At 42.3% G+C, this 22,554-nt stretch overlaps 1 protein-coding gene across 1 annotated transcript in view; it reads left to right on the forward strand.

Annotated features, from left to right (window-relative positions):
- The window catches only part of LOC311241404 (serine-threonine kinase receptor-associated protein-like), a 52,613-nt gene that overhangs the window by 17,885 nt on the left and 12,174 nt on the right, over positions 1-22,554 (forward strand). Inside the window, exons 3-6 of the mRNA XM_084330219.1 lie at positions 3,049-3,130; positions 5,029-5,101; positions 6,259-6,358; positions 19,680-19,817. Coding sequence (XP_084186345.1) covers positions 3,049-3,130; positions 5,029-5,101; positions 6,259-6,358; positions 19,680-19,817 — 393 coding nt within the window. The remainder of the gene's footprint in view (positions 1-3,048; positions 3,131-5,028; positions 5,102-6,258; positions 6,359-19,679; positions 19,818-22,554) is intronic.

Genomic DNA, 22,554 nt, shown 5'->3' on the forward strand with positions numbered 1-22,554 from the left:
CTATCCGCTGTCAGCTGTTTATCTCTCTCTGTGAGCTACTGAGCTTGATTAGCTAGCGTTAGCTCACGCTAACTAGCGTTAGCTCTGCGGCTAATCTTAGATTACCCTGAACTAAATCAATGACTAGGTTATAAAGCATTCAAGTAGTTTTCACTGCACATAGAAGTAGCCAAACAACGGACGTGGCGTAGTGGGCAAGGCGCTCGCCACGAATGCGGAGACGCTGGGCTCGCCTGTTCGAGCCCAGCGCTCCACATTGCTTTCAGTTTAGCTGGTCGTTCATACTAATACACATTGGCCGTATTAGGGGGTGGGAAACTGATGGGTGGGGATCGGGCGTTGTGGACAGCGACTCCTACAGGTCGGTTGGTGCGCCTGCGCAGTAGAATCAGGAAGTGTCGGGGGCAGCGTGAGCCTCCCACGCGTTACTCCTTGCCACTGAGAGATCGAGCTGCGCAGGTGAAAAGATGCGACTAATGTTACCTCAAGTACCGGAGGGGACTTGTGCTATGTATGACTTAGTCCACATTGCAGCCGGCTTGTGGGAGGCAAGAAACAGCGTTCGTGACAGGGGAGGGTTGAATTGGATGATACGAAATTGGGATGGGAGAAAATATAGAAAATGGGAGAAAAAGTAAAAGAAAAAAAAAAAAAAGTAGCCAAACAACGGGAGCATTTCGGGAGCATATGACCAAAACTCATGCAATTTCGAGCCCTTAACGAATCAACTAGTCTGCCAAGGCTAGATGCTAACGCAGTAACGCTAACGGTGCGGGCTTCTGACTACCAATCTGAGAGCTGACGATGTCAAGTCAGTCAGGTCAAGAGTTTTATTTGTCACGGCATACGAGTATACAATGAAATGCGGGTGGTCTTGCCCGCAACGATGTGCAATACAGTGGTACAACATATAATAGAATCCAATACAAAACATTGTGCAATAACAGGTAACAGGTAACATGTTGTGACATCTCGGTATTTGTACATAGTTATTTACAGAGCATATAGGACATAAGTGTGAGTGTGTGCCCGCTCATGTTAAAGTGTTAAAGTGGCTGCTAGTGTGTGAGCATGCACAGCGTGCGTGTCGTGTGTGTGCTCATGTGTGCTTATGTGTGGATAGTTCAGTGTTCTGTGGTACTCAATGTTCATTGTTCAAGACTCTGATGGCCTGGGGGAAGAAGCTGAGCCTAAGCCTCTCTGTCCTAGTAGCTGGGGTTCGCAGGCGTCTGCCTGACCTCAGATGATTTGTTTACTTGGTAACACAGGTGATGAAAATGAAAGTCATACCGTGCACCGGGGTATTATGTGATAAAGGTATAACGGTGTGAAAAAAAGGATACCGCCCAAGCCTAGACTGCAGTTATTTTTTCGATGCACATTTTCATCCAATCCGATCCAATGATGTGCAATACCATCCGGGAGACGATATTATACGGTATTTGCCCTTTTCGAGCTCAGACCCATTCCCAATGATAACGTCAGGCTTGATGGATGAAAAATGAATGGATATTGCTAATAAAAGAAATAACGATTAAAACCTGAGTTTTCTCTGGCCTTGGCACTGCGAGTTAACCCGACTAATCTCGTGGTTGGCACTGAATGAGTTAAAGAAAGATATCAAGTCCTACACACTGCAGAACTTGACAATTTGGATGGACGCTTGCACAGTTGTTTCCACACTGCCATATTTTCTTTGTGGAACACACCCTGAACCCAACCTCGGCATAAGTCTTTCCCATGTTCCTTCCTTGGAAAAGTTTTACATTTTTAGAACTTTACCCTCCATTACCAGCTACAGTAGCTGCTAGCATCTACAGCAGGGTAAAGTAAAAAAAATTTAAAACCGTTGGCATTTTCTTGAATAATGAGGGGATTGTACATTATGTCAAGGTGCCTTTCGAGTGCCGCCTCTGCAACGAAGGGGCGCAGGTAAACTATGCTGAGATTCAGTTGACTGTGTGCTCCACAAAACAAAGTTGTGGCGTAGAGACAATAGTCTTGATTAGTGGCTATGTTGTGAATGAGAAACGTTACCTTATTATTAGGGGTGTAAACTTTGGTACACGTATCCGTACCAAACCGAACACGTTTCAGTGTGTACCGTACCGTACGGCTGTGTCGTGTACCGAACGAATACAACGGTATGTTAACCACTAACGACGCCCACTGGAGGCTGTTTTTTCACAATCTAATATAATTATTATTATTTTTAGTTTTAAGTCGATTATTAATTTCAATATAGAATATTCGTTTACAGCCCTACAAGTACAATTAGTTACTGCACGTGACACTACATCACCCCTGAGTGGAACATGGAAAGCCAAACTTTCCCCCACTGTACCGAAAACCGTAGCGAACCTTGACTTCAAAACCGAGGTACGTACCGTACCGTGGTTTTTGTGTACCGTTACACCCCTACTTATTATAGATAAAACAATTATGTATATATATTTTTATTGCAGATGTTAACAAAAGTTTCCGTTGGGGGACATAATTTGCAGTTGGAAAAAGGTAATACATCGCAATATTGTGATATTACAATATTGTGACTCTAGTGTTGTTATAATATCGTATTGTGGGGCCTCGTTCTGTGATTCCCACCCCTAACACATGGTTCTCAACACAATGCATGGGTCCAGTCAAAGTTAAAGAACCCAGGACGCCTATCGCAAAGAGTAGGGGGCTCCCCGACGTTCCTGGCCAAATTCCCAATCAGGTCTCTGACATCAAGGCCACCTAATCATCCCTTCCCCTTAATTGGCTGATATCAATCCCTGTCTCCTGAGCCGTTCAGCCATTGTGTAGTGTGCTGTGTGCCGGGTGCCAGTGTATGGCAGCCATTGTGTAGTGTGATGTGTGCCGGGTGCCAGTGTATGGCATCTATTGAGCCTGCATAGCCCAAGGTTGGGTGCTAGGAGGCAATTTACACCCTACATTGTAAAGCGCTTTGAGTGTCTAGAGAAGCGCTATATAAATGCAAGTAATTATTATTATTAATACCAGGGAGCCTAGTCTTGTTAAAATGTTTACCATGTTGCTTTTCAGAAAGGTGTGGGATGCAGTGAGTGGGGTGGATGTCCTCACACTGGCTCATAAGCACATAGTCAAGTCTGTCAACTTCACTCAGGTAGGTGGAAGAGAAGGCGCTGTGTGATTTAAGCAGCCACACCTGTCTTGGGTCTAGTTAATTAGGCCCAGAAACAGGGGGTGATTGCGCACCTGTTGTGCATCAGAGCAATCGGATGTGCACAGGTTTAATCATAGATATATATATAAAGACTAGATGACTCCCCCGCGCTGCTGGCCAACGGAGACCGACGTTGCCACATGGCAGCCATCTTGCTACAGGGTAGCACGCCCACTCATAACATGAACGTCTATAGTGCACTGCATGTACTATTGAAATAACCATAGCTTGCTCAATTTTCAACCGTTTGGTTTGTTAAAAACGTCAGATGTAGTTATCATACTGCATACTTATAATGGACTTTCATATGAAAATAAAAACAATTTAATAAAAATTCATATTCACGAATCATAGCCACGTTAACGTTTGTAATAAACCAAACCGTTTGTAAATCCGTCAAGTTTTCAGCGAGTTAAGAGTATTTTTGTTTGTGCAGATCACTCACCTTAAAGCAGTAGCACTGTAGCAAGATGGCCGCCTGTGAACTACGCGGGAGACTCCGCCTTGCGCCATCTAGTCTTTACATATATCTATGGGTTTAATCACCCATCCTCTCTCTCTCACTCACACACACACACACACACACACACACCTACACGATCATCTGTAATTTGTCACGTTGTTAATTAGCTAACGTTTGATATATTGGTTGATGTACATTTCCTCAAATAACTGGTGTATTTTGAATTTTAATATAGGCTTCAATAGAAATTGGCACCATAAGTCTTGGCACCAAGCAGAGCATAGAACACTAGACCATTCCTTCCTTTATAGTTTCCTTGATCTTGGGTACATGAGATGGTGAGCTAGCCTACTGTTATTTCTGTTTAATTGAAAACCAGCCCTTTCGTTCTGCTTTCTCGTCTTTTCCTCACTACTAAACTTCAATGTTAGGACCTAGAGCTTGGATTGCCAAACTGAATACCCCTAGCCTGGCTCTTTGTCGTGATGACAGTGTTCCATCTGCTCTTGGCTTGTAATCATCTTGCCACATCTTCAATAAAGGTCTGCTGTTTATACAGTACCACCATCCCACAGGCCACGACCGCCTCACAAGGTCTTTGAATGCCAATTGATGCGATGTGCCCCACAGTTCTCAATGGAATGGAGTAAAAATATAAAACCCAAAGACATTTTTAGTTTCCTGTTCATATTGTTTAGTTCACATTAAAATATCTATCAAGGGGCGGTCAGGTGGCGTAGCGGAGATTGCGCTCGTCACCAACACAGGAGACGCTGGGTTCGAGCCCAGCTCTCGGCGTTGCTACCAGCTTGGCTGGCCGTTCATACGGGAAAGCTGGCGGGTCGGAATCTGGCGTTGTGGACAGCGACGCCTACAGGTCAGGTCTCGGCGCTTGCTAAGCGGGGCAGGACTTGGTGGAGATAGCGTGCCCTCCCACACGTTACACTCCACCAATGAGAGTCCTCGCTGCCAAGTGAAAAGAGCGTCACTGGCTTGACGTTCGACATCAGGACACCCTTGTACCGACTCGTGGGAGAACATGCGTACAACAACCAGGTAGGGGAGGGGGGGAATTGGCACAACGACTAAATTGGGACGGGGAGAAAATCAGAGAAAAATAGGAGAAAGAGAAGGTTAAAAAAATATATATATATATATATATATCTATCAAGGGACTTCTGATCAATGGATCATGTCTTTTCATTGGTCAAGAGTTGTCAAAGAAAAAGAGTAGTTTGATGTATTTGTGTCATAGATGTGTTGTTGCTATAGGGCTTACACTATCTGCTTTGTCCTCACTAGGGGGCAATGAGAAACTAGATTGTCCTATTTTACATGGTCACAGAGATGCTCTCTCTCTCTCTTTCGTTCTCAGGATAGCAACTTTCTGCTGACGGGAGGAAATGACAAGCTGTTGCGTATCTTTGACCTCAGCAAACCTGAAGCAGGTGTGTGTATGAGACCAAGCGTCTTTTATGTGGTAATTTACTAGAGCAGAACAATATATTGAATTCATATTTATCACAATGTAAAATAACGCACTTAAACGCAGCTATCTCAAAGGTAGCAATATGGGTATTTCAATTAATCTGATAATGTAAGAAGAGTCTGGGCGCATGTAATTCAAGCCAAAAAATACTAGGCTTATATTATCCGAGGGGATTGGTTATTGCTGGGAGACAGGACAGTGTAATGCTGTAGGGTTAGGCTTACAGGTCTTCTGCAGACCTTCAGAGAGTCATCCACGCTTTCATTTCATCTAGATTAGACTACTGCAACTCCCTCTATATAGGCATTAACCAGTCTTCCCTGTCCCGCTTACAACTGGTACAAAACGCCGCTGCCAGACTGTTGACCGGAACCCTTCATTGGCTTCCAGTACGCTACAGGATAGATTTTAAGGTTCTCCTATTTGTTTTTAAAGCCCTTAATGGTCACCCCCCCCTCCTACATCTCAGACCTCTTATCCCCCTATTCCAACACCAGGTCCCTCAGGTCAGCCGATCAGAGGCTCCTGACAGTCCGGAGGTCTAACCTCAAGCTCAGGGGGGGGGGGGGGCGTGCCTTTGCTGTCGCAGCCCCTGAACTGTTGAACAGCATCCCCACCTCCATTAGGCTTGCCCCCTCGATAGATGCCTTCAAATCTAGGCTCAAAACCCACTTCTACCTACTAGCCTTTCCCGTTCACTGACTCATGCCCCGTTTTCCTGTGTGCTTGCCTGTGTACCCTCCCATAAAACGGAGTGTGATTGTGTTCAATATGTATCTATGTATCTACCCTCTGTACAGCACTTTGGTTGACACGTGTCGTGTTAAATGTGCTATATAAATAAATCTGATTGATTGATTGTTTGTATAGAAGGTAAATATATTCTTACAATATACTGCTGTTTTACTTCTTCTGAAAGGGTCTATTAGCCCACTCTGATATTCAGACAACTTTTATCCGGTTTGAACCAGTAACCCAAGTAGTCTCCATGTAATGGAGTTACCGTGAAACCCCCCCCCCCCCCCCCCCCCCAAACAAATCTCTGTACATTCTTCTGTGTTTGTTGAATACGATGTTTTTAATTTGAATTACTGACGATTCCTGCATGTCTTTTAGAACCTGTGGAGCTCCCAGGTCACACCTCTGCCATAAAGAAAGCCCTGTGGTGCAACGGAGACAAGCAGATCCTCTCAGCAGCCGACGACAAAACCATACGGTTAGTAGCAAGCTTGTCTCCATGGGTCAAAGGTCAAAACCATAGTTAGTAGCAAGCTTGTCTCCATGGGTCAAAGGTCAAAACCATACAGTTAGTAGCAAGCTTGTCTCCATGGGTCAAAGGTCAAAACCATACAGTTAGTAGCAAGGTTGTCTCCATGGGTCAAAGGTCAAAACCATACAGTTAGTAGCAAGCTTGTCTCCATGGGTCAAAGGTCAAAACCATACAGTTAGTAGCAAGCTTGTCTCCATGGGTCAAAGGTCAAAACCATACAGTTAGTAGCAAGCTTGTCTCCATGGGTCAAAGGTCAAAACCATACAGTTAGTAGCAAGCTTGTCTCCATAGGTCAAAGGTCAAAACCATACAGTTAGTAGCAAGCTCATTTCCAAGGGACAAAACCGGGGCCGAGCTTCGATTTTAATTCGAAGTAAAAAAAAAAAATTATCTTATGTTGTGGGACTTGTACAGCACTTTGGTAAACTTTGTTGTTTTTAAATGTGCTCTATAAATAAAGTGGATTGGATTAATTAATTAAGTAGCCCCTTTCGTGACTGTGACGCAGCCAACAAGGTTTCACTCGGCTGTGTGATTTAATTCAAGGTGGATCGCTGTTGTCGTTTGAACAACTTCAGATTTCATGGGAACTACCAATCCCCCAAATCAAGAATGTTTAAGATGAATGAAGTAAGATTTAGATTATTTGAAATGTGGCCTGTGTAGACTAAACTATGCACAGAATTATGTCAGTCTACAAGGTCCGGATTCTACATGGTCCGGCAATGTAGACCTTGTAGACTCCACTACAGACCAATTATCAGTGAATGTTCATGCATTTTTAAGAAGGGCTACTTCCACAAAAAAACAAAACTCACCAAAACATCTCAGTAGCACCTTATCTAAATATTCTATTTCATATATGGAGATTCATATTTATTTATGTATTGCATGCATTTCTACATTTTATTTCCTATTTAGTTTATTCATCCCAGTATCTTTCTTTCTTATGTGTGGAATTCTACAAGGCATGTAGGTGTATATGTGTTTGAGGATGATATCCTTCAAACAGGCAATAGTGATGCTATAATTTGGGCAGTGCTGAGCTGGGTTACTTTCCTCCAGTGTATTTGTCCCCCGGCCACGCACGCACGCACGCACGCACGCACACGCACTTTCTTCAATGAAAATAAAGATGCAAAAATTCCATTTAATTTAGTCTGCCAGGCATAATTCTCAGTCTGGGAAGAGATTATGCATTTGGTTGTGCGTGTGTCAGTCTGTGTAAACTACAGGGACGAGGATGAAACGTTGCACATTAGGCTGACGGTGGGAAATCGGGCAACAACATAAGTGAACACTTAAGGCAACTAACATGTGCTTCCGCATTGCTCTGATTGGCCAACAGACCCCACGTGACGCTACGGCTCGTTTTCCCCCTACGCCGGTAACGCGCGCATGCGCATTTTCGTTTTGACGGCACTCAAACGCCAAGCGAGGCTGCTCGCGGAAATGTAATGTTATGTTCGAATCCGTAGAATACATATTTATCAAAACAACATTTATCAAAACAACTACCAGATTCACTCATAACGTTATTTCGCGTGACAACACAGCCCAGCTGTCAGAAACTGTACATTGTAACGTTATATAACGCAACGTTATATAATGTTATTTCGCGTTTTATTCATAACGTTATTTCGCGCGACAACGCAGCCCAGCTGTCAGAAACTGTACATTGAGGGGGTTTGAATCACTGTACATTGAGGGGGTGCGAAGCCCTATCGAACATACGCAAGCTCTACTGTCTTTAACTATAAGCGTTTACACTCCCCACTTACTGTACCATGTTCTACATATAGAACCTCATCTCATGCACCGGTTTGAATCAAAGCCCTATCGAACGTACGCAAGCTCTAGTGTCTTTAACTATAAGCGTTTACACTCCCCACTTACTGTACCATGTTCTACATATAGAACCTCATCTCATGCACCGGTTTGAATCAAAGCCCTATTGAACGTACGCAAGCTCTACTGTCTTTAACTATAAGCGTTTACACTCCCCACTTACTGTACCATGTTCTACATACACTGTGTGTTGTTGTAGCCACCGGGTAAATCGCGATTTTTATATTAGTTTGTCATGACAAACCAATGACATAATCCAACATATGTGTAAAGGCACAACATATTCCAGTTAACGGTATATTTTTGTAATGATTCGTTACGGCGCAATCAATACTTCCATGCGTTCGGGACCTCCATGTTTTGGGGGTATTCATCAGAAAAATCGGATCCGGGATTCGGCTCCCATCAGTCGGGCAAGAACTGCGGGTTTTCAGCCTCTCTCCTCTCTCCTGGAGCTTAAGGGGGAGCCACGCTCGGCCAATCAGAGAAACGCGGAAGGCGCTCGGCCAATCAGAAGAGAGACGTGTCACTCGTTGGAGGCTCATGTCTCCGGCGTAGGGAACGAGTGTAGAGCGGCTGGTATTCACGAAGGAGAGCGCTGGCCAATCAGAGAAACGCGGAAGTGCATGTTAGTTGCCTTAAGTGTTCACGCCACCGGGACGCCTCATTGAGATGGTCTTATGGCTCATTGTGGCCTCAGCTTCCTGATAGCAGCCAGGTATGTGTGATGGCAGGCGTAGGCAAGCCCGGATTAACCCTTTCACTGCCACACTACAGAAGGTTGACCCTTTACTATCACACTACCGACGGTTACCGGCTGTCGTGTGGCAGTGAAAGTGTTAACCTTCTATGTATTGTCGCAGTGAAAGGGTTAACCGTTTGATAGTGCGGCAGTGAAAGGGTTAAGACTGCATGATGCTCCTGGGCAACAGCAACTCGAACGCCCCACCTGTAACTTCCGTACCACCGCTTACCCTCCTGAAGTTGCTCCCCCACTGCATTATCCCACTTTTATTACATGGCTAACTTGACAAAGTAATTAATGCATTATGTTTTAAATTATGTTTAATGTGAAGTTGTGTTTTTAGAAATCATAACCTGATACAATCTTTTGTTGACCTTAATTAAATAACATAACTCGACAGGTATGTTATATATATCCCGAGGTTGTCCCTCACCTGAACTCAAGCCCTAATGCACAGGCACTTTGTACCATAAGAGCACTAGCCGACAGGCACTTTAAGGCTATGTGTCCACTCAAAGCCTTTTTTTCAAGCTGGACCGCTTTGAAAAAAGAAAAAAAATAAGCTCTGAGCGTTTTTTCTGAGGCTCGCGCCAGCCGCGGCTCCGCCCCTTCCTCGATGAGTTACATTGATGAGCGCGCTCCTTTTACAAAAGTTGAACTAGTTTCAACTTTATGAGCTGGGAGCGCTCCGCCAAAAACGCTGCCGCCCAGAGCTCATAAAACGCGAGGCGCGTCGCTGGGAAGAGGAGCGCGCCTGTCGCTTCTCCAGCATAGAAATGAATGACAGAAAGGAGCTGACAACTCATAAAACGTCCCCTATGGACACAAGCCCTAAGGCAATATGCACTTTAAATGGAGCACTGAGCTATTTTATGCACTGTAGCATTTTTAAATGTTTGTGAAATACTTCTACTTCAGGGATTGAATTGTATGTATTGTTGTTATGTTTTTATATTGTATGTTTTTATACTGCATGTTTCTTCCACTGTTTTATGATGAAATGAGCATTGCCCCGAGACAAATCCCAATCAACCATGTGTTGAAATGGCAATAAAGTATCTATCTATCTATTATTCATCTCAATCATAACAAATGTTACACTTTTACTTTTGGTACTAAAGGATATACAGTATAGGCTTAAATCTGCTATAATCTACACAGGAAAGGACACCATGAGCACACGAATCAAACGTTATGTATTTAATCAAACTCCAAAACTCAAACAAGTCAACCAGTAAATGGCAACATTGATAGTGAAATGAAAAAAATAAGAAACTCTAACCCTAACTAACCTTACTGTCATGCACTTGTCCTAATATACTAACGTCCTACACTGTAGCACTCAACACTTTGATGAACATTGTTACTCAGCTGATAGAGTTGTACCCTTCCTGCTGTCTTGTCGTACAGAACTTGTAAGTCGCTTTGGATAAAAGCATCAGCTAAATGACTAAATGTAAATGATGGCACTCATTACTCATTTAAGAACCATTGAGAGTGGACAGCGCACATACACAGACTGTGTGTACATGCAACACAAGAAGCTCTGTTAGTGTGTTACTGTGTTAGTTTGGTAAATCTATTTTGTAGCGGGCCCTGTTTGATTCTGCGGTGGTCTACAGCAAATCAATCAATTAATGAATGGGAAAACACAGAAATAACACTTTTTTCTTTATGGCTGCCTAGCCCCCTGCCAGCGGCTTGAGGTTGCTATTATGGGAGTAAATGGTAAATGGCTGCTTTTTTTATATAGCGCTTTTATCCAAAGCGCTTTACAGTTTGTTCCTCACATTTTACCCATTCACTCACACATTTACCCATTCACTCACACATTCACTCGCATATTAAAACACGACGGTGGAGGCAACCATGCAAGGTGCCAACCTGCTCCTTGCTTACAAGTCTTGGTTATCATAGACTCAGGTCTACTGTAAGCTTTAAGTCCCATATTAACAAGGTGACAAAAACATAATTCTTCCACCTTAGAAACAAAGCTAAAGTACAACCATTTATAAATCAAAAGGATGCTGAAAAACGTATCCATGCCTTTATTCCAAGCCGACTGAAGAAAATACTTCAGCTTATTCAACTCTCAGCTAGGCTATATTACACTGGCTTCCGGTAACATTTAGAATTGATTTGAATTGATTCCATTTAGGGCTTATGTACAAAGCCCTAAATGGAACCAGACCAAGCTATATTGGCAATTTTCTTGTCAACTACATGCCCCCAAGAACACTACGATCATCTACTTCTATCATCTTGTATTTTTTTTTTCTGCATTGCATTTATTCTGTCTATTTTATGCTCATTTGATGTATTCTAGTGTATTTTCTGCTGTGAAGCACTTTGGGCTGCAATTCTTGTATGGAATTTGTACAAATAACGTTTATTATTATTATTGCCATCCTTAGAGTTATTTGCTACCTATCTAGCATGGCTAAAATAATTTGAAATGGTTTTGTTAACCCTCCTGTTATCCTCAAATTGACTTTACACTCTTTATCCTTGGGGACATTTTGACCCCAGCAGTTTAAACCTCCAGAAAATTATCATAATCAAAAGTGTTACCCAAATGTATGTTTCAGGTGCTTCATGTTACTTTGTTTATACCTAAATAACCATTTAAATAAAACATTACCCCTACTCCCCCCACCCACCCAATTATACATACATAATATATATTATGTTGTTCAAGTGGGGAGTGGGCCCATGATAACTTTCAGTTTTTGGAAAGTAACGTGTCTACTTGTGGTTGAGACAACAGGAGCATCTGCACCAGGGGCGGATTTAGGATTGTAGGAGATCCGGGGCTTAGCCCAGATGCCCCCCCCCCCCCCTTTTTTTTAAATTTTTTTTTTTAAATTTTTAAAATTAAAAAAAAAAAAATGTAGGCAGACAAGGGGTGGTTTGGAGGGGCTCAGGCACGACCCCCTCCACGACAGATTTTATTTGAATTTAATGAACCTGTACGTGCAATTTCCTGCAATATAGAGCCTTCCATCTTGACCAATAAAGCTGCTCTTTTCACTATAAAACTCAGTTAACCATAACGTAGTTATGGTTAGATTTATATATTGGGGGGGATATATCATATTTTTCATATAATCAAAAAGTGGTGGAGCAAGATTATACCTTTGCTCCCCCAAGTTCAATAGTGGGAGAGCAGAGATGCTCCGAATGCTCTTATGGCCAGGCGTCTATGATTCACTGATACAAAGTAAAATAGTGCAGTGCAATAAAATAGTTAGTAAAATAGAATAAAATAATGCAATAGTGCATTGCAATAAAATAGTTATCATCGTATTTAATCAGGAGGCCGGTAAGGAGTGCATTACAGGAGTCGAGTTGGCTTGAGATAAAGGCATGGATCTGGTTTTCAGCATCCTTTTGATTTATAAATGGCCGTACTTTAGCTATGTTTCTAAGGTGGAAGAATTAAGTTTGTCAACTTGTTGATTGTGATTTAAAGCTTAGGTCTGAGTCTACCATAACACCAAGACTTAACTCACTCAAATACAGTTAGCAGCTGGATAGACCACAGATGGAAATTAGCTTCTGCTAAATCTGGTGCAAACATATTTTCATGTAACAATGATGAATTGTAAAAAAAAAAAAAAAATCTTTTATTTATTTTTATTTAAAAAAAAAAAATTTAAATAGATTCGGGGCTTTTCAGAATACATCCGGGGCTTGAGCCCAGGTAGCCACCCCCTAGCTCCGCCCCTGATCTGCACTAAGGGTCTCATTCTCATCAGAGGAGGACGCCTCATAATCAGGGTCTCAGACACATTCTCTCCTATGTCACTTTCACCGTCAAATATCTGTGACAAAACTTCACTGGCAGAAAACCTTTTCTTCAAGGTAATTTTCAAATTAGAGTTTAGAAGGCTGCTATGCAAGCTATGTTTGCTCCTCCCCTATGTTGCGTAAAGTTTAGGTAGTCAAAAATCACAAATAACAATAAAAATACAGTCTGGGATATACATTCTAAAATATATACATTCTAAAATATACAGCCAAAAATATACAGTAAAATTTACAGTAATAAATGTAGTTTTCTTTTAAATGTTTAAGTGTATATGTAAAAATAAGAAGTCAAAAGTCCAGGAAGATTACCAGAGTTTATACTGTCACTCTGTGGTGAGGCAGTGAGGCACAGTGATGCGTTGTATACTCTGATGGTTGTTGGAATTAAGGACTTCCTGTGCCGTTCAGTGTTGCATCTAGGGAGTCTTAGTCTAACACTGAACATGCTCCTTCTATCAGCCAAGTCTGTGTATAGCGTGTGGGAGGGGTTGTCCATGATGGCGTGGAGCTTAGCAAGGCTCTTCCTCTCTGACAGAGGAAGAGTCTAGCTCCACTCCCACCATGTTACTGGCCTTCCTGACCAGCTTATTTGTCACATATAAGGTACATGTACATTACGGTGAAATGCTTGTTTCTGTATGAGCCCCCTGAGATTGTGCTTCAGACAGTAAAAAAAATAAAGACCAAACACTATACAAAATATACAAACTAGTACAAGTACACAATGCAAACAAATGCGAAGATGAGTTAGAGAGGTAGTGCAAATCTTTTACTAATAAATAGATACAATATGGTGTAGTGTTAAAAAGTGTTTAAAGTGAATGTTAAAGGTGAGTGTTATTCCATACACATGGAATATGTATCTTGATACGATAGAGAGCACACATTGTGAAAACAAAGAACAATTTACCGCCTAATAGAGGCCTTGCACAGAGTGTTTAGAATGCCCATTTCTCCTTGTTAGGGACCAAGCAGTGAGACAATGAGGAAACAGGAGTTGTAGATGAAAACTGGGTTTTTATTTACCCACAACTTGGTGCAAAACCATTGCAAACCAAGAATTTGATAACTAGGCCTATAGATGGGTTTCTCGTCCACGTCAGCAAGGAGGCCAAAAGGAACGTAATAATCCTGGTCAGAACAATGGGGCATACTGTTATAGAGGATACTTTGTAGGACATGACCTCGAGAACATTTGAAACTGTTTGGGGAGAGATTTCACACAGACACAACCAGGAATGAGGAAGATATAGATAGTGGTTTACCATTGTATCTCTTTGTTCCTGGATTGTAGCCAGCTCTTCATAACAACTCATCAACAATAGTCTTCCGGGATTCTGAAATCGGGGAGGAGATAGCGGGGGGAGCAAATGAATGAATGTGGATGAGAGCCGTGATGTAAGTGATTGCAGCTACGGCTGTGGGGGAGCACGGAGACATGATCGAATAGACTTTTATGTGCCAGTGTAACGGAGGTACCGTGTATCCTACAGACATGATGTTGTGAAGTGACTGTGGACGGCAGCGGTACTGCAAGTAAACTCACTCCCCAGAGGCATCCAGACCCATTACTTAGAAGTGAATTCACCTCTTGGTATAGTGGTCTGTGATGCCGCCCGTCACGCGGGAGACCGGGGTTCAACTCCCACTCGGGGCATGTCCGAACCGATCGGTTACACCTGAATCTCCTGAACACGGCGCGACCCATTCCTAATCGATCAGAACTAAATCAGCAGAGAAAAAGCCCATTTTTAAGCACCTATTCCCCATGCACATGCGCAGATTGCCCACGGATTGTGACCAGGGGCGTTTTTAGGGTTAGAAAACATTGGGGGCTTCAGCCCAGGGGGGTGGAGGGGGGGGGGGTAACCCCCCCCCCGTTTTTTTTTTTTTTTTTTAGGCACAGAAATACGCAATTTTAGAGTAATTAGAGATGAATACTGAATAACTAGAATCATTAGAGGTTCTCAAAGTGAGGTCCAGGTCCATGAGAGGGATCTGGGCAGTCCCCATAGAAAATTCAAAGTTAACAGGACCAAATCATCAGTTTCTTATTTATTTATTTAGCCAGATTAAACATTGATCTGGTCCAAGAAGCCCCTACATGATTACAAATATACATACATACACATATACACCAATAACAAAATAAAAACACAGTTAAGAATCATACACATAAGCAAATAAACAAACATATGCACAGCCTATGTACAAAATAAATAAACAGTTCATCTCTAGTCTTTACAGTTTTCTTCAATTGCATAAACACTCAAATCAAAAGTATTACACAATTATCAAAACCTTACACTCAAGGAGCAAAATATAGGCCCAGATTTGCACCCCTACAATGTCAGCCTCACTTTTTGCAAAACAATACACACAGTGATTTGCAAAACACTAAACACACTTGCATTACATTAGACACAGAATGTCAAATTACCACACATATGAGCCAATTGGTTAACACAGCCATCAGATGCACAAACACACCATTGCTTAATTGTAGATACACAATCAGGTTTAAGCACTATAAAAATGCAGCAGGTGAGTTCACCTGTCTTCAACCAAAATGGAAGGAGAGTGAAGTACTGTACACAGAGAACGTGAAAATATACAATACATTCACCAAACACTACACAAGACAACCAATGATGCAGACTGATGAAAATATAAATTTTCTCCCATTTTCCCAAATCAGTCAACATGTCAACATGGAGAATCACAACAAAAAATTATCTTGCCAGATCCAGCTAGGCAAAGAGATAATGTCTAGTATTTTCTGTTTAGATTTTTTCAAAAAGAAATTGTATTACTGTAATTTTAACCTGTACTGGATACAGTATTTTATGTTTGTCTGATATTTGCTGAGCTTACAGTGTTATGCACATAGTAGCATGACAACTGGGACATGTATTGTTGTGATTCTCCATGTTGAAATGTTGACTGATTTGGTTATATGGAGAGAACATTTATATTTTCATCAGTCTGCATCATTGATTTGGGTATATGGAGAGAAAATGTTATTTTTTTCATCAGTCTGCATCATTGGTCTTGTGTAGTGTTTGGTGAATTTATTGTATATTTGCACATTCTCTGCGTACTTCACTTACAGTACTCTAATCACTGAGAAGTAGAATTGCTAAATGTGTTTTAGGTTAAGCACAGCAGTGTGTGTAACTGGTTCAAACAGAATTAAGTCATTATGAAATGTGTGTTTCATATGGTAACAAAATTAGTGTATGGTTTTGACAAGTGTTTAATTTAGCAAAGGATCTGAGGTGTTCTGATAATTGTGTGTGTGGTTGTGCTAATTATGTGTTTTGAAACACCGGGCCCCGTTTTCAAAATCATGCTTAGGCAATCGAAAAAAACTATTGTGTGTTTCATTATATACATATGTTTCAGTCTTCTCATAAAAAAAATATTCGATTTTTGGGTCTTTTCCTGCCTTTGGTCCGCTTTGCATTCACATCTCAAATGAACCGCAGCAGGGTTCACTTGCAAGAGTGAATGAGCTTTCACACCACCCCAAACCAACCGGACTATCCGAGGTTCGATTAAAGCTTATTATAGGACACTGGACATGGGTATGGATGGCTCCAGGTGCTGCTGCGTTAAAGTGCACATCTTCAATATCTGTACTATTTAAAAGCACAGTGCAGGACACACTCAAAGGTTATCGCACCTCAGAGATGGCAGTGGACATGTATGACAGGACAAAGGCCATATGTAATGGCCTTTGGATTGAGGAACATACTACCAGCCAAAGGAGGAAGCAGAAAAGGATGGGCGAGTATGTAGTTGAGTCATCTTGTGGCACAAGCTCAGACCTCAGCTCAGGAGATCAGCTGAGACAGAGACTGTTCTATCCAGTCGTCGACAGAATACTGCAAGAGCTTGAGAGCAGGTTCTCATGAGTTGGATAACAACTTATGAGAGGCATACAGGCATGTTATCCAGCCTCAGACCAGTTTCTCTCAGTGGAATTGCTGCAACCCCTCGCCACACATTACAATATCCAAGAGGAGATCACAGTTGCAAAGTGTTTCCTGGTCAGGACAGGCAGAGATGCAGTCCCTACTATCCAAAGTGTCTTTTCCCTCCTGGATGATAATAATAATAATAATAATAATAATAATAATAATAATAATGCATTTGATTTATAAGGCGCCTTTCAGGACACTAAAAAAAAAGTCCACAAATCGGTGAATGAAAGAATTATAGGATCAAATGAAAACTACTTACTAAAAATGTTTAAAAGTACTAAAAACCAACAAAAAATACCAAACACTAACAAACATTCAGCACAGACAATGGGGATGCTGACATAAAAAAAAAAAAAAAAATTTACTTTTTTTTTTTTTTTTTTTTTTTAGATCCGGGGCTAGGAGAAAAACATCCGGGGCTAAAGCCCCGGAAGCCCAGGGCTAACGACGCCACTGATTGTGACGCCACGCACACCCGCCCTGGACTGTTCCATCAGAGTGGGGAGCTTCGGTGGTAGTGTGAGTGGCTACAGACCACTGCACTTAAAGGCCAACTTGCAGGTTAAACCCTACTCTTCAATTATGGGTAGTTTACATCATTGGTATCTAATTTCATTAATAATTTTTTTCCATTTGATTCCGCCACTCACTCAGAAAGGGTTAAAAAGGTCCACGCACGAATAACACGCACGGATCAAATGAAAAAGCTTATCAGACGCTAGCAGGGCCGTGACGTCACTTCAGGCAATTTATGCCTTATGCCCGTCCGGGTCATAGTACTACTGGCTATATGGCTCTGGCTAACGTTACCCCGCTAACGTTAGCATTATGTCTACTGTCGTGAACCATTTTAGATCGGGGCATGTAGAGGAGTTTGGGGAACGAGTAAAATGTGCAGGTCCTCTTCTCAGACCTGTGGGGCAAAGCACTGCACACTCATCATGCCGGCTAGCAAGCTACACGTCGCGGCATGTTGATACGATAGCAGCCCATCGTGCATCAGTCACGAAACGGGCTACCACGATAGCTATTAGCTAACTAATGTTAACGTTACAAGCTCAAACACCTTATAACCAACTACTATTGTCGTGTCCATAAGTTCCCTGGCAGAATACTTGTGAGGACAAAGGTATACAAAGAGGAGAGAACCATTTTAAATCTGGCATTGTTAGGAGTTTCGAGAATGCTGGCTACCAAGCTAAGCTAAGCTACGTTAGCTAACTTAGCTACTAACGTTATATACACTATGTACAACGACACAATGATTAACATTATTACAAATATGGTAACGTGGTTGTCGCTTTTACAAATAGTGGTTAGCTTTAGAGATGAATGGCTATGATCACAGAGCAATAGTGTTAGGTGAAACAGATACTAGCTCCTCGGCTAGTAGTAGCAAGGCTCTCTGCTTCCTGCCACTACATGCTGAGACTCTCAGAGCCCCTCGCTGCCCTGCACCTGATGTGACATCATCATTAAGATGACACACGCATGCTATGAACCACGGATTAAAATATGCATGTGCGTGAGGTTGTGGTTTGGTCGACAAAATGTTTGATAAAAACGCTAAAACTGGGTCAATTTTGAAAAAAAATTCCCCCTCTTCATGAAAGTCAGCATTGGCCTAGTCACATTGTTTATTGAACAAAAATACAACCTGCAAGTTGGCCTTTAAATATAAACATTAGTCTACCTGGAGACTCAATGAGGTAATTGTAGATGTCGCCATAAGACGCGTCTGGCCATTTAGTGGGATCATTGTTTCATTATCCTGTTCGGCTGAAAGGACACTGGCCACCGAAGCTCGCCCCTCTGATGGAACAGTCCAGGGCGGGTGTGCATGGCGTCACAATCCGTGGGCAATCTGCGCATGTGCATGGGGAATAGGTGCTTAAAAATGGGCTTTTTCTCTGCCGATTTAGTTCTGATCGATTAGGAATGCAACCACTTACATCACGGCTCTCATCCACATTCATTCATTTGCTCCCCCCGCAATCTCCTCCCCGATTTCAATGTAACGCGGAAGTGTAGTGGTCTATTAGGCGCTCTACAAATTAAAGTTATTATTATTATTATCATTCTGTTTACAATTGAACATTCCATGAAAATTATCTATAAATTCTGCATCTTCTGAAACATTTATAAACAGAAAATTCATAAAGAATGGCACCAATATTTGGTAAATTCCAGTAAATATTGCAATTTTGAAACCTTTTTTCTTCTCTTAAGTATCATAACTGGATTCAGTATCCCAAATAACCCCCAAAACAACTCCAACATTGTTGAAATTGATCAAGTAGTTTCTGAGATTTGGCCATTTAGGCGATTATGCAAATGTGTGCTAATTATGCAAATAAAAAAAGTTGCCCAACATTTACAACTTAGCATGCGGCAGTTTCTGAGTGCTGGGGATCCGTACTATCCATATCCATCATAAAACTTTGGTGGTTCCGAAATTTCCGGGTTCACAATGGGGCTCTATGGGATGGCAAATAGACTATAATGGCTTATCTCTGAGGGGGACCTGCACATGCATTTCAAGATTTCCTGTGTGTATTTATGTTTATGCTCTCAGAATTTGTGCTCTCAACACTAATTCTAGTGACATGTAAATCAGTGGGCTGAAGTGTGTGTGTGTGTGTGTGTGTGTGTGTGTGTGTGTGTGTGTGTGTGTGTGTGTGTGTGTGTGTGTGTGTGTGTGTGTGTGTGTGTGTGTGTGTGTGTGTGTGTGTGTGTGTGTGTGTGTGTGTGTGTGTGTGTGTGTGTGTGTGTGTGTGTGTGTGTGTGTGTGTGTGTGTGTGTGTGTGTGTGTGTGTGTGTGTGTGTGTGCACATGCTTATCTTTGTGTGTGTATCATTATGTGTGTCCGTTCCTCCAGGCTGTGGGACAGGATCTCCATGGAGGCTGTGAAGACTCTGTCGTTCGACATCCCAGTGAGCAGCATGGAGTACGTGGCTGGAGCGGAGATCCTGGTGGTCAGCTACGGAAGGACCATCGCTTTCTACAATGCACTCAGGTACACCACCACCACCACGGCTTGAGGGCTGCCCCCTCAACAGCTCCGTTTGGTCTCCATCAACCAAGGCTTTGTTAGTCAATTTTATCAGGATTATATTGAGCAGCCAATGTTGTGGCGTTATGCTCCAGAATAAACTCTATTTATTTATTCCGAGTTGGTTTCCCACTTCAGTTTGAAAGTTGTGTCTGTTTGGCGGCTGGGTGGCGCAGTGGGCAAGGCACTCGCCACTAACGCAGGAGATGCTGGTATCGAGCCCAGCTCTCTGCGTTGCTTCCGGCTTGGCCAGCCGTCATACTAACACAATTGGCAGTGTTAGAGGTTGGGAAAACCGGTGGGTGGGGATTGGACGTTGTGGACAGCGACTCCTACAGGTCGGTTGGTGCGCCTGTACAGCAGAGACAGGAAGTATCGGGGGCAGCGTGAGCCTCCCACGTGTTACTCCTCGCCACAGAGGCCACGTTGTCTGGTGAAAAGATGCGACAGGCTGCCTCCTCGTGTACCGGAGGGGACACGTGATGCAAGGCTTCTATCCTCACTACAGCCGACCAGTGGGAGGCATAGTCTAGCAACGTTCAAGACAGGGGAGGGAAGAATTGGAATCACGAAATTTGGATGGGAGAAAAATAGAAAAATAAGCGACAATTAAATGGGATATAAACTAAATTAAATATAGCACAATAGAATATAGTACAATAGAATTATAAGTGACGAAGCTGTTTTTTTTTTTTTTTAACACTGTCAGCTTCCCCAATGTCGTGGGCGCGATTGCCTGCAATCACATAGCAATTGTACCACCCGGCGAAAATGACCACGTTTTTCGAAATAGGAAACATACTATCAATATCCAAGTGGTGTGTAACGCCAGTAATTTAATTACTAATGTGGTTGCCAAGTTCCCTGGGTCAGTGCACGACAGCTACATCTTTCGGAACGGCAGTCTATACCAAACGATGCAACCCATGGATGGCAATACCTGGTTACTGGGTTAGAAAGTATTCCGTTTGTGCTGTAATATTCATTGCAAATATAGGAAAAAGTATGCGCTTTTGTATCATAGGGGACGGCGGATACCAACTCCAGCCATGGCTGATGATGACTCCTGTGCGTAACCCAACGAACGTGGAGGCAGCAATGCAGCATACAACCGGGCTCACATCAGAACGCGCGGTGTGATCGAGCGCACATTTGCCTTATTAAAGATGCGCTTTAGATGCCTCAATCACACTGGTGGGACAATGCTTTTACATACATTATCTATGTTCATATCAACCAATTATACAATCTTCTAATACTATATCCATATCAGACCCATACATTTTCATCCATGTATATCCCTATCTCTTTATCAGACACATACATTTCCATTCACGTACACACTATCTATTAGGGAATGTCAATTTATTATTATATTATTATTTATTATTATACAGGCCTAGGTTATAATCACAATAAAGGGGTGGTGTATTATAAAATGAAATATAAACTAAGTTAAGCACAATAGAATAGAATATAATTATGAAATTGAATATAGGCCATGGCTTTACAACTTAATAAAGCTATTTTCAAGTCTTACTGGACAAAATAAATACAAAGAAAATATGAATTAATGTTCAATCTAAATAATACCTCTTCTGTATTAGAAAATCCAGCTTTCAAGAATATATCTTTGTATCTTTTCAATGTAATGTAGATTATAAAACTAACCTCACAAATATAATGCATAACTTGCAATTAGTGTACAAAACGAATTGATTACACACGTAATCCTTAGAATGATTGTATCATAAGCATCTTATATCATCATAAATCAAACCAAAACATAATTTGGAGGCATTCAATTTTTTTTTTTATTATTTTCTTTATCTCTCTTTATAGTTGCATACTTCAATCAATTCAGTCAACTTTGCCATCAAACTCTCGCCTCGCATAGCTTTAATGTGTAATGTTTTTCTCTGCAGTTAATCTGTAATGTACATTTTCGCTTTTGGCATATTGTGAGCAGAATCAATGCCGGTCCGATCTGTCCGCTTCCTCCTCTGTTTGTGTGTGAGCATAGTAGGGCCGCTCACAAAGCACTCTTCTCTGGGAAAACGTCACACGCAACAGAGTACCGTGGTATTCGGTGCAACGCGCCAGTCAATTTAAGAATATGCATAATGAGGCGGCTAAGTGGCGCAGTGGGCAAGGCGCTCGCCACTAACACAGGAGATGCTGGGTTCGAGCCCAGCTCTCAGCGTTGCTACCAGCTTGGCTGGTCGGTCATACTAACACAATTGGCAGTGTTAGGGGTGGGAAAGCTGGTGGGTGGGGATTGTGGACAGCGACTCCTACAGGTCGGTTGGTGCGCCTGCGCAGCAGAATCAGGAAGTGACGTGGGCAGAGTGAGCCTCCCACGTGTTACTCCTCGCCACTGAGAGATCGCGCTGTGCAGGTGAAAAGATGCTACGGCTGCCTCCTCGTGTACCGGAGGGGACACGTGATGCAAGGCTTCGTCCACATTGCAGCCGACCAGTGGGAGGCATGGTCTAACAACGTTCGAGACAGGGGAGGGTAGGGATTGGATGGGAGAAAAATAGAAAATGGGGAGAAAAAGTAGATAAAAAAAATAAAATAAAAATATGCATAATGGTCCCGCGGAAAACAATGAAGTCCGGACTGATATCTGCCAACAGCGCTGCTGTCGGGAATCCCCGCGAGCAGATCAGGAAAAATAATGGGCGTGTCAACGCTGGTA

Source organism: Notolepis coatsorum (assembly GCF_963971535.1).
Source record: "Notolepis coatsorum genome assembly, chromosome: 15".
Taxonomy (NCBI): Eukaryota; Metazoa; Chordata; class Actinopteri; order Aulopiformes; family Paralepididae; genus Notolepis; species Notolepis coatsorum.